This window comes from Bombus affinis, chromosome 1 (assembly GCF_024516045.1).
Source record: "Bombus affinis isolate iyBomAffi1 chromosome 1, iyBomAffi1.2, whole genome shotgun sequence".
Taxonomy (NCBI): Eukaryota; Metazoa; Arthropoda; class Insecta; order Hymenoptera; family Apidae; genus Bombus; species Bombus affinis.
Window position 1 is genome coordinate 10,350,416 of NC_066344.1, and position 13,159 is coordinate 10,363,574.

Here is a 13,159-nt window from a genome sequence, read left to right on the forward strand (position 1 = left end):
GAAATACAATTATTCTTTAATTTCAAATCCATCCGTAAGAATTGACATTATGGGTCATCAGTGTCCCCTCCGTCCTATAGCGTTATCGGCGTGTTTAACGTCAGTAACCACATAACCCCACGGAATTTAACGCGTCAAGCGGTTAAAGAAATGTCCGGGCTCCCCTAAAACGTGCGATATATAACGCTGTTACGGTAGAACGTTGATTAACCAGGAACAACAGCTTCTGAATGGAAACGTAGCAATTTCCTTCAACTTCTGTTTATACGAAGAGTCACCGTGAAATTCTCCATTAATCAACGTCTCGATCATCAATCGTCGATCGTTGCTCTAATAATCGAGGATTTGCTCTACCAATATCGCAACAACCCTTCGATCGCGCGGCAGACACGCAGGGGCAGCTTCGAGCGAAAGAGAAGCCGAACACGATCGGACACCTTCTAAATGGACATCGATCGAGCGTGAAGAAAGAAGACAGACGTCTCACGATTCGCAGATAATAATCGGACAGAGATGGCAGAGTAAAACGAAATTGGTAGGTGAGCGTCGTTAACCGGCGCTCGCTGCTCGAGAGAAGAAGAGTCGTGGAACGACGGGCGGTCGCGCGTGCACCGACACGGCCCACAGTTTCGTCGTCGTTGATCACGAACGTGTCGATCGTCGACCAGACCAAACACATGCACACACCTTGGGGTTATCCTCGTGTAACCGTTGCTCCTCTCTTTCGCTCTCGCTCTGTGCCTTCCTGTCTTTCTCTTTGCTCTCTTTCCCGTAGACTCGTGCATTCCTCCGTCCACGGGCACGGTTTACCCTACGCTCGACCAGGAACAACCCCCGAAAATCAGCCCCTGAACGAACAAAGAGTCTAGTGTCTAGACGGCTGGATATTACCGGCGGCGACGACATGCACACCGTGTATCGTATTTTCTTTGTTTCTTTCGGTCGTTCGATACGCCTCTGCCTAGTTGCTGCCTCGGCTTCGTATTTTTAATGCGCCATATAATGTCAGCCTCTAACGCGCACCTAGGGAGGTTTGACTATCGCGCTACGTGGTAGATACGTATCTGGATCGCGTTATGCGGCATGATTGCTTTTCAAGCGATTTTCGAAAATGTTCAGCGAGCTAAATAGATAGGGCTGGGTTCGTTTTTCTTAGATCGATCGCCGTTCGTTGTACGCCATACCAGTCAGAAGCTACGATGGGTCTTTGAAGATCTTAAGTGGTAGGATTATTGAACTGGTTCCGAAGGATCGATTAGCTTGACGCGGTTAATCACCGACTAACAGTTTGGAATTATACCGTATGTTATATAGAATGTAAGAATTTCAAGAGGAAAATTACGCGTTACCGTTAGTCGAGACTAGTCGTTGAAAGTTTGCGGTGGGAAAATTCGATACTGTTTATTCGTGATAATTTAAAGTTAAATGGTTTGCTGAAGTCAAAACATCGTTAAAAAATAGGGAAACGTTGAAAAGTTACTTCGTTAAAATATCAGAGCTCGTTAAAAAGTCGCCCTTTCAAGTTGCTTTTCTCGTAATACCTTATTACGTGTAATTGTTCCCTGCGGCCAAACACCGTGCATACGTAGAATTACGAAGAGAAGCTACGTAAGAACGACAAAAGACGACGATAAGAGTTTAAGAATAACGTTGCACGAATTTTCGTTTCGTATTAAAAAATCTGTACGTTCCATCCAAAACGAACAAACTTACAATCGATTAATGGATAATCTTCTTTTTTAGCTACAAGGAAAATCTGATCGTAGGATATTAAATAACGCACTCTGTGATACCTGAACGAAGATAAGACGTAAAAATGTTTGCGATTCGATCGAAAGAGACCCATACGCCGTGCAATTGTTCATCCGCGAGCTTGAAGCGGTTTTAAAACGAGTGCATCGCACGTAAGTTGCTTCTCGTCACCTTATCAGTTCTGTTGTATAGCGCACACACAGCGGAACGTAGCGATAGTAGAACGATGTCGACGACCCGATGTATCAACACAGACCTACCTGACGCCAGCTTCTAGATACAGACGTCTATCTATAAACCCGTGTGTCTCCGTACTGTGTCGAGCTACTTCGAAACCATGGAGAACCCTTACGGCCCCATTCTATAGACTTCGAATTGTCGATCGATAACGTTCTTCGATGGTTCGTCCTTGATATCGGAATCTTTTTGTCGGTGCGTGCTTGCGAATCGATACGATTATGTTTTTTCGTTGTCTTTCTTGCATCGCGAAATACACGCGTTTCCTGCTTTCTTTTTCTTCTTGGTTTTAACTACGTACCTTGGAGCGCGAATAGATTTGGATTCGAAATATACCGAAAGCGAACTGGACAGTTAGTTTCTCGTATTTTCAGTTTGCAGTTGGAAGTTTGCTTTCGTGTTAGGATGTTGTGCGACGAAGTGGACGAGCGGCGTAAACATATTTTTCCCTTTTTTTTTTTTTTAATTTAGATAAATAGAGGAAAGAATATAAACCTTTCCAAGGCACTGGTCGATTCTATTTTCTAGATGTTCTTTAATCTTAGCATAACTTTTCTATTAATACATCTGGCGGGTTGAAAATTACAGTAGTGTAAGTCAACGTATTTCGACTCTTAAAAGCATCATCTCCCGAGTCCCATAATTAAGTTACAACTTTATTCTCAACCGCGGTACGTTTTTACGACCTGGAAAAATATAACGAACTTTCTACGGCAATAAACAGGAGAAGAAAACCGTTTCATGAAAAAAATAGCTATAGTCTGACTTACGTTATTACGATTCTCAGCCTTTCATACGACTACCCTATACGACGGAACAAGAAACCTCGAGTACGTAAATATGGTATCACGAAACATTCGCGATAAACGTATTCGACTTGTCCCAAGACACTGGAAAGTGCAGTGAACGCGAGGAAATATAAAGAATACCACTGTACCGTGGCCGCGTCGAAGCGAACCGATTCCGACTGTTCCGGATATTGTAACGAAAGTCAATATTCCTTAAAGAACGGTTTTATCGATAAGAGCGATAAACAGAGCCGTTCACTCTGCTCGATCGCACGAAAATATCGTCGGTACGAAGACGGACACGCCGAGAAAGGAAGAGGAGGAAACGTTTCCCTGTACTATCGTTCTTTCCTTTTCGTTTATACGATCCGACGTTTGTTTTCGGAAACCATCGAACAACAGGCTGCTCATCTGTAAGTTGGAGCCGGACGAGGAATTCTTCGTGCGATAGAGTAAAAGCAAATCTGTAATCCGACTGTGCGGAGTTGGCTGAACGCGAACAAAGACACCGTTGATCCTGAGCAGCATCAGTTGATTGTTTCGAATTAGCGTTGTTATTCGAGAGAATACGCAATCGGCCCACGCCACCTGACGTTTTGTTCGCGACCATCGACTGAAATTACTTGAATTATGCGTTGCATCGATGAACATTGTCGGTTTCCATTTAACGCTATCGTTTCCTTGGCAAGTTACACGTATAACGCAGGCATGTGCTGCCTATGTGTTTCGATAGTTTCCTTAGTACGATCTTGACGAGATGCCCTTCCGACCAAGGTTTAGATTGCTTTGACAGTGGAAATGTGGCGTGGGCGTACATGCAATACGCCTTCGATCGTATCTTGGTCTGTAGTTATATGAATTGCAGGTAGGCAGGTAGATATCGTACGATTTGATGGATCAGGTACTTGGTTATTAATCAGATTGACTGCGACTGACACGATTCTTTATATGTATTCAACTATATCGAGCGAAGCGAGCTACAGTGAATTTAATTAATTATAGACTTTCTTGTGGTGGTATTTGTTCGTTGGAGGATTTATTAGAATATGTACATCGATGTTCATAATTTATAGATTTTGAAGGAAATGTTCATCGGGTCGTTTGTAAGGTCTCGAGGTACTTTCTAAGTACGGTTTCCTCGATATGCTATAATTCAGTATGGTCAATAAATAAACGGCTAATACATATTAACGTTATTTCGCGTTATACGTATCCAGGGTAATTCCGTTTTAGACTCACAGCCTGAGACATAGTTACCATCCAGTATAACGATTTAAAGTGGGAAAGATAGGGTACAAAATATAAATGTAATTTTTATACATGGTATGTGTGAATTTAAAGAGGATAGACAACGTTTCCTTGATTTAATCCAAACCAAGAATAAACTTTTTAAAGTAACACGCAAGTCGGATCGACTAATTCCATCGAAAATAATCACTAAATGCTAGTCGTATATTCCGATGCTAAAGTCAAGAAACTTTTTAGAAAATAGAAAATCAGTATCTGCCAAACTTTTTATACACTAAAACGAAAAAAAAAAGAAAAAAAAAAGAGAAAGATACGTATCTCGTTCCACACATCTTGTCATTGTAAGGAAAAAGTATACCTTTACATCAGATATTCATTGATCCAGTACAAGAATATATGCATGAAAATCAACAGTGTATCGAACCTTTTTCTCTTCAAGGTTCGACGAATAATTCTCAACCCGATCGACATGTGGCACATCCTTTCGGGAAAGTCTTCAGACATCGAACGTTTGATCGAATAAATTCCGTGCTATTGAAAGAGAAAGGAAAATGTGTAATAGATCTTCTCGAAGTAATATCACGAGCGATCTTACAGTTGCCAACGACTCACTGAAAAATCTTAAATTCTTTCTCTTGAATCCTACCTACTTCATCTATTATTCATGACCTGCAATTTTTTATCGTATTCGCAATATTTTCCACGTTACAAATTCGACCAACTTTGTCGCAAATAATTCGTGACGGATCTGTCGATCGATCATCACGTCGAATTGATTACAATGATTTAGACACGTGTCATTTTTGCCATATATTAGCGTCGGTAATTATAATTTTTTTTTTGCATTATCAAGCAATCAACTGTCGTCGCCGTCTACCGTATGATGTAAATCGTTCTTTCTCGTTGGTCGGTATCAAAGGTCTTTCCATCATCACTGTTTGTACCTAACAGATGAGCATTAGCGACAAAACAAGTATGAGAAGAGTTTCGAAGACATTGAAGCCTAACCATCGCGAATTACGAGTACAAAAGAAAATTTCAATATGTATATAACGAGGAAAAAACATTTTGATTTATTTGATTCTTTGTTAAGATCACAAAGGAAACACTTTGGTTTATTTCATTGATTCGAAATGATACGTGAAATGTATAACTAAAGGATGTATCGGATCAGAGCTATCTCGAGCTTTTAAAAGAACAATATTCGAACATACGGTACAACAAGTTGTCGTAATTCGCTAAAAAAAAGAACTTTCAAAGAAGATAGGTTTCGACAACGCGATAACAATGAACGTAAATATCATTTGTTTTATTATATTGCAGGAAAAAATTAAAAAAATGAAGGATGACGTGGACGAGGATGATGCTGGCGCGTTGTCTTCCACTTCTGTGCCGGAAACGACAATCTCGTACGGGTAAGAGTCCAGTTTTTCTACGCCGAATCGTGTTCAAGGTGGAAGAAGTTGGAATTAACAAACGCGTTACCTTCATCGTGTATTTGTTTCCTAGAAATTATTCGACAAAAGATACATCAGGTAATATTCAGTAATATTGAGATGCGTCTCATCGAGGGATATACGAATGCGAGACACAAGACTGAAAATGATGACGTATCGACGTTTGTTAATTTCACAAACAACGAATAGCCTGTAATTTAAATTGATGCCGGAATAATTTTAAACAAGCGATAGAATTCTGCCTGTACGTACGCGCGTATAATTCGTCGATATGCATTTCGATCACGCGCCGCGTGTCCAGTTCCTTATCCTGCGCGAATAATTCGCGATACCGATAAACAGGCAGTATTCGTCGTAGCGTTCGGTCATCGATCGACTGTGCTTAAAATCTCGCGCCTAAATCCAGTAAGAGCACACGTACGAGAATTTGTTTCTTATCGAAGCGAGTGGAAGCAGCCTTACACAAGGGAACCGCCTAAAAATGTGTTGTTATCATGCTGCGCGGTCCGAGCGCGGGTAGGTAGCATTGGAAGAAGACGAGGGGAACGACGATTGGTCGTCCGCATGGAAGGGGAAACGCTGATTGTTAGGCAGAGTGGGGGTAGCGCTCCACCGGCAGTTCGCATCAGACTAGCGTACGTGTTGCGTCTTGATGTTCGTTAGCTTGTTTTTGGCAAATGACTATTCTTCTCTGTACATTCATTCAAAACAACGTACGTGCAAGTACCGTATTGACAGTTTGACACGCGTTTCGTACGTATTCGCGCATTCGAAGACGTTATCGTCGTGCGAACCGTGAACTGTGCCGTGGCATTTTATTTCACGCGAAAAATTTAATCGCAGTGTGTCGCTTATATCGATAGACAGCGTAGTTGGGAACCGCAGTTCGAAATCAACGTCTATAACCATACGGGTTTCGTACGTGTACCGGTCGAAGTGACATTAGCCGAAACGGAAGGTAGCAGATACTCTTTTGGCTCTATCCACGGATCGCATAATAGTCGACGGAATAAGAAAACATTTTCTCCGTTCTAAGCGATATTTGGGACAGTGTGTCAAGGTTGGAAATTCTTCGAACTTACGTTGTGTCTTGGGTCTTTATCACGTTTCACACGATGTAACGGAACGCCTGAGCGGGAAGTAAAGGCTATCGTTTATGCATCTGAAACGCGTTTGGATCCGATGGTAACCGCTCGGCTCGTCGATCGATGCCCCCTCGCGATCCGTCTGTGTCTTCGTATACGGATTTCCTGCTGCGCCTGGATCTAGAACACGGTGTCAAGGTCAAGAGAATCCGATCAAGAATTCGTGTGCATGTCAGACGTCCGTAAGCAGTAACAGCAGTCTGTAAACGCTTCTAGACGCTCGTCGATACGTGACGTTTCATCGTACGAGAATCAGTGTTTTTCAAAGTTGTCGATCTAACGTAGCGAGCATTGTCAAGATCGAACGATTTTAGAAGAACGTTACCACGATCGAATAAGTCGTGACGACTCGAAGCTGATGCGTAATAACAATAATAATAATAATATTAATAATAATAATAATAAATAGCTTCGAATGTAATTCTCGCGTGATCTATCGAGCGTCTACGAAGGTCACCGTGTTTCTGCAGTTTTTTTCCATCGATGCGAGTTTACATTGGACTACAGGCTCGCGTACGAAGCGATAAACTGACGTAGATTTTGGCGGGTCAAGAAACGAACGCTACTAGGAATTCGTACGTGCTACGTGATAAAATAATCGGTCTCTTTTTTTTCTTTCTATTCTCCTTGTCTTTCTTTCTTCGTTTTTTTTACGCGCGCGTCCGAAGCATCGTCTGCGAAGCTTCGATCTCGCCGAGTGTTTGTTCACTGTTGGACGCAGATAGAGAGGTTTCTTTATCTGTACGCGAAGAAACAAGCGCGATCGCGCAAGCAAGATTAACCGGCGACCTGGCTAATTTTAATTCGCGCAACAAACAAGCAGCGAAGACGCGATTGTCGCGCGATAACGGCCAAACATCGCCGCCGTAACGTCGAACGTCGCTGTTCGCGTGTTCTCCAATATGGCGAGTGACGCCGAAGACGAGTCCAGTATCTCGAGTGGTTTCGTTGTCTTCTGAATCGAACGTATCCCGTTCCAAGTGTCGACTATCGCGGTCGAAGGGCGCACAATCGACCATACAAAGTATACCGTTTATCCAGTGAAACGTTACGAGAGATATCAGACACGACCGAATTTTTATCAGACTTGGACGATTGACATTCATGCGAACTTTACGATATGAGAAGCAAAGATGACGATCTATCGTATTCGAGGTTCTGTTTCGACTGTACAAGAAAATTTCGACATTTGCGCGGCCGTGCGAACCGGTTTGCACATGGTTGAGGCGAATCATTAAGAGAAAATTCGTTGGACACGGTAAACTAAACTCGTTTGGAAAAAATGGCAACATTGTGGAGAGAGCAACAGGAACAAGTATACCTGCACCCTCAGCAACACCAAACGTTACATCCGGGGATCATGGCCGAGCAAACTCACCATCACCATCATCGATCCACCGCTATCACCAACATCACCACCATGGATCTGCCAGTTCCAAGGTCAGACTCGTTGTTCTATTAACGACATAATGTCGGAGGATGCGTCAAGGTGAACGGATATGCGTGTAATTCCGTGTAATGTTAAAGGTTCAGCGTTAATCGTTTTGTGGATAACCCTGTTACCCGGCTAGGGTGAAATATTTTTGTTACGTAATCGGCTGATGCCGGCCTATTTGACCGTAATGAAAAAATCAAGCTGGAATTTACATTTACTACGCAACTCTATCGCATATGAATATTAGATTGCTCGATCATTCGATATTTAAATAGGAAAATTTAAATTGCAATTGAACGAATAAGTATCATCTTGATAGATTAGAAATTCCATGCTTTTTCCCATCGCGTTCGAAAGTTCTTCGTGCGCGTGGATAACGTGAGCCCTGAATCGAACTTTTCCCACTGCCACCGACATTATTTGTCGCGTTACAAACAAACATCGATACCTATAATTCTGTTCTTGTAGATCTGTTAAACAGTAGCACGAGACAGATCGTTTTTGCGTGCGATTCGTTCGAGTGAATTTTTGTTTTAACTAATCGCTAGGATCAAAAAGTAACCGGTTCGTGGAGCTCGGTCGCTTGTGTATCCCGATATCCGCCGCGAACGATCGACAAAATTCGAGTAATGAAAATTCTTTCTCTTCCATTTTCGTTTCCTTTGATCGCGTTCTAGTCGACACGGTCAGTTTGAAAATTAATACGAGAGAGAACGGTGTAAGTTACATATGTAGGTAGGAGCGCGCAGAGATTGCAGAGGTCGCGTACATATTGCTTCAACCTTGCAATCTATATCCTACACCGAGCATAGATAGCAGTTGACATTATGTTTATTATCAACGTGTATTATCAGTCCTCTGACAATCGGCTTTAATGGATTGAAGCAGTACTGGGTGGTCCATTAAAAATAAATCGAGACAATATCAGCGTTATATTAAAGAAAAGTGTTAGCAAAAAGTTTCTATATTAAGATTTCCCGAAGTTATACTTTTAGTATAGTTCTTACTCTTTATCAGCAATTTGGATAAAATTGCAAATTCAAAAGATCCTCAAAGTTGCAAAGTTCTAAACTCTTTCGTATCGAAGAGTTCTCGATATTCTGAATCGTTCAACGTTCGAAGTGGCAGAATGTTTCATTCCTTTTCTTTGAAATTCTTAAATTAATAATTAACTGCTATTTATGTTTTCTATTCCTGTTCTATATCGCACACGCGACCTTTTGTTTGCATTTAAAACTACGGCATTATAATTTAAAAAACAGCGATCGTCGTTGAAACGTTATCAAACAAGCTTCGATTGACGCATTCTCGAGAATGCAAGCTCGGAACACGCGGCGGCTATAAATGTTCTTTATTACGTTTTAAATTTGCTGACAGACGGCCGCGGAAGCTTCGCTTTCCCCATCCGCGTCTCGTCTCGATAATCGAATTAGGAATTAGCTAAGGAATGTTCTGTCATCGAACGTTGAATGAAAACATGGCGACAGTTTGATGCAGAGTACACGCTGTCTCTTCTCGTTCGCAACTTATGACCCGTATGCTTTTTTACAAATTGTTTTTTTTTTTTTTTATAAATCATTGCGAACACTCGATTATCGTTGCAGCCGGCGATTATCATAAACGTTGACTGGCGTATTTAATGTCAGTGGACACGTGAACGTTACACGTGATTCTGCAAAAATCGAAGTCTACTGGAAGAGCGTACAATGTTGTTATTCCAGCATTTCATTTAGCATCGCAAGTTATACACAGGAAATTACGTAAAAAACAGAAAAAGAACACTTCTGTCTATCTTGAATACATTATACAGTTGTAAGAAGTTTTTACGATATATGTACAACGACTCGAACTCTGAATATTAATGTCGGCTATAAATCGCTAGCCAATGGAAAATACTTTTAACGCGTTGCTTACGTTGCAGTAATGCGAAGTAGATAACGGAAAGTACGTTTTCTCGGATACCTGGTGATGCCAGTTGCATCGCTGGCGAAACATTGGAAATGTTTTACACAAGGACGCAGCTCGCAATCCCGACCTGGAACAGTAGTATTTATCGTAGATCTCTCTGTTAATGATGACAACTATTTACGGTACCGTGTATAGCTTTCAGTTCCGATATCGCATTTTGTAACGCACATGAAATGTTACATGGTAGCTTTTATTAAACCTATTGTCAACGCGTTCGTTTCCACATGAATTTTATATCTCGTTCACAGCGATGCGGCGTTTTCGTTTTAAAATTTCACGAAAATTGCCGACCGGCGAGTCTGTCAAGTTTAAAGATCGAGAGATACGAAAACCGCGTCCAAATTGTCCAAAGTTGACAACATTCGCTTTACAACCTGACACGCTAAACTCAATCGATGACGATAGAAGAAAGACGAACGCAACAAACGACGCGTCGAGCTGTATTCTTCTCGTATTTTTCGTGCATTGATCATATTTAATGGATCGTTACGGTTTCCTCTGCGCTTAAGATGCACGTGCAATTTTTTTATCACGTGATTCATGGAAATTCCGCTACGTAATTGGCATGACAAATTAATTTACTGCGACGACTTTTATAAGAATCCGCCGATGGTGTTATTGACGTCTCTGTATCTATAACCGAGGATTTCGTGTGCATACTTCTCAAGACATTTTCGGCAGGTTGAATGGAAAGAGCAAAGGGTAGAGCCGCGCGTGGTTTTTACGTTTTTCGTAAAATGGACCCGTCGAGCGAGTCCAGGTAGAACATAAAATTCTGCGAAGAAAATACGCACTACGTTTTTATCGAACGATTATGTATCACGAGTAACCCTCGTCTACCCTTTGTGTCAATTTTACATGGTGCAATAAATTCTAAAAAGGTGGTAATTTTCACTGTATCGTTTGAGGAGATCGGCAAAAAACACAGGAAACGATAGGCAACTTTATTATAAATTTTCACGCGAGCTTCTACGAGTACATATAGCAAAATCTTTTAGCTTCCGCAAGCATACAAATAATCTATCAAATGTTCTATCAAAGTTTAACTCTACTTACAGCTTTTTATGTTCAACGAAGAAATTTCCAAATATTTTTATCAATATTATTAATAATATTAATGTATATTCGTTATGAATATTGCGATCATTTTTCACCATCGTGTCAATTTGATATGAGAGAAAAAATTAAGTAAAGAAAGCGTAGGATGAACGAGGATTGAGTGGATGAACGATGCACTTGCACGATAGCTAAATTAAAAAAAAAAAAGAAAAGAGAAATATGAAATAACAGAGAGAATATAGAGCAGGAATTTTGTAGTTCCTTCGACCCGCTTTTCTATGCGATGAAAACAATATGTATTATCTGTGTTCCTGTTATTTTCATTTCATAGGAATATTCAAGGTTTTCTTTTGCAAGGGCGACGAACGCCGTCGATTAATTTGTTAAAATTAGCCAAGGACTATTATAATTAGCAAATAAACAAGAGTCTGTTGTGTCTACGCTTTTGTTATCGAAAAGACTCATTCTATAAATATGCAAATTTCGAAGGTTGCATGCACTAGCCAAGATACTAACGCGTTTACTGATCGTTTGTTTTTTTGTTCAATGTTTAAACGGTGTATTCGCGAGTTAATCATAGTTCGTCCGTCTTTCTCTTTTCACCGATATATAATGTTCCTCGATAATTTTTTTCATTTACCATTAATCCGAACACCATCCAACTTCGAATCGAAACACATCTGATCACGATTTGATCGACTCGTTGACCTTGCTCACTTTTTTTTTTTCACAAGCACAACTCGTGTCCGCTCGTTCTTGCGATTTTAGAACGTAGTTTTGATCTACGTATATTACACTGTCCCTGGTGACTTGCTTTTCCCTTGTCGCTTTGACACAAACACGGTATCGTCGACTCCTTGCCAATGTCGTTACGCAACATCCAATTCTGCAGTTGGAATCACATTTTTCACAGGTAGAAGATAATTTCGATTTTTATCGTTGTACATAGGCAGAGAGAGGGATAGGGAAATATTTGAATAGGTTTTCATATCCTCTGTTATAGAGTATCGGGATATTTATTGCGACCGAATGGAAATCAATTCGCAGTTTTTTTGCTTAATATGAAGTATTTGTCTTGCCTTGAAAGTAAGCGCCAGAAACTTTTCGAATTTTAATATCCTTCTTTTATAAATAATAGAAAATGTAATTTTCCCTGTGTTTTCGACTGTAACCTTTCTTATAATCAATTTTCATTCCTTTCTCTCACGCGAAGCTTATAGTTTGCTTTGATAAGAAACGTAGAAAACTTTCAGAATGTTAATATAGTTCTATAAAATCTCTATAACGGATGAAAAATGTAATTTATCGAGTTATCCGCGATGGTGGTATTTTTTTAGCAGGTAAATTTAATCTATAGTTTGATGATTACACAAGAAAGCTAATACATCTCTTATTAATTCATTGCCAATCACGCTGCTATTTTTAACGAGCTATCGCTATAATTTCAGATTTAAAAAAATGTGTTAGAAATCATAGAAACGTTCATGTGGTTTCGGTTTGACAAAGTTCAATCGATCGAAAATAACCCGGCTCTTTGCAATTATATTGCGTAACTAAAATCAGAATCCTGCTGGTGACCCGAAAGACTCCCCGCTGTGTATTTACCGTTCCACGATCAATTTGTACCTTTTATACAATTCACGAAATTCATCTTACATATAGACGAAAGAGTGCGGATATTTGTGACCGAACTTATTCACGAAAGGCTGCCAGTGTACCATCGCTCGGTTAATCTGTATGTACACTTAGCAAAAATTTGCTTATTGTTGCTACGCGTCGACGAAAGTGTTCGAATATTTATGAGTGGCATTGTACGTCAGAGTAATGTACCTAGTGTTGGTACTTAAAATTCACGTCGCGATAACCGCGTGTCTATCGGCATCTATCTACGCTTATTGATGCTTCATTCATACGCGCAACTGGACGCCACGCTAATCCGTTTGTACGATCGGTAGTCGTAGAGAGATGTTTGCGGCGAAGGTGAAGGTTAAATCGTTCTTTCACGGGCTTAACCTTTTGGAAGGATCGAATCGAGAAACTCTCGTACGTGTCGTATGATTTTTATGGCCT

The 13,159-nt window shown here is 40.6% G+C and overlaps 1 protein-coding gene across 5 annotated transcripts in view; it reads left to right on the plus strand.

Moving 5' to 3' along the window:
* The window catches only part of LOC126914074 (hypoxia-inducible factor 1-alpha-like), a 92,864-nt gene that overhangs the window by 15,253 nt on the left and 64,452 nt on the right, over window positions 1-13,159 (plus strand). For 2 of the 5 annotated variants that reach the window (XM_050717564.1, XM_050717572.1), the window contains one exon: window positions 5,349-5,440. In XM_050717564.1, the coding sequence (XP_050573521.1) occupies window positions 5,364-5,440 (77 nt within the window). In that variant the 5' untranslated portion in view covers window positions 5,349-5,363. Of the gene's footprint in view, window positions 1-5,348; window positions 5,441-5,501; window positions 8,068-13,159 lie in introns of those variants that run through there. The other 3 variants (XR_007709554.1, XM_050717555.1, XM_050717580.1) reach the window with 3 other exon arrangements.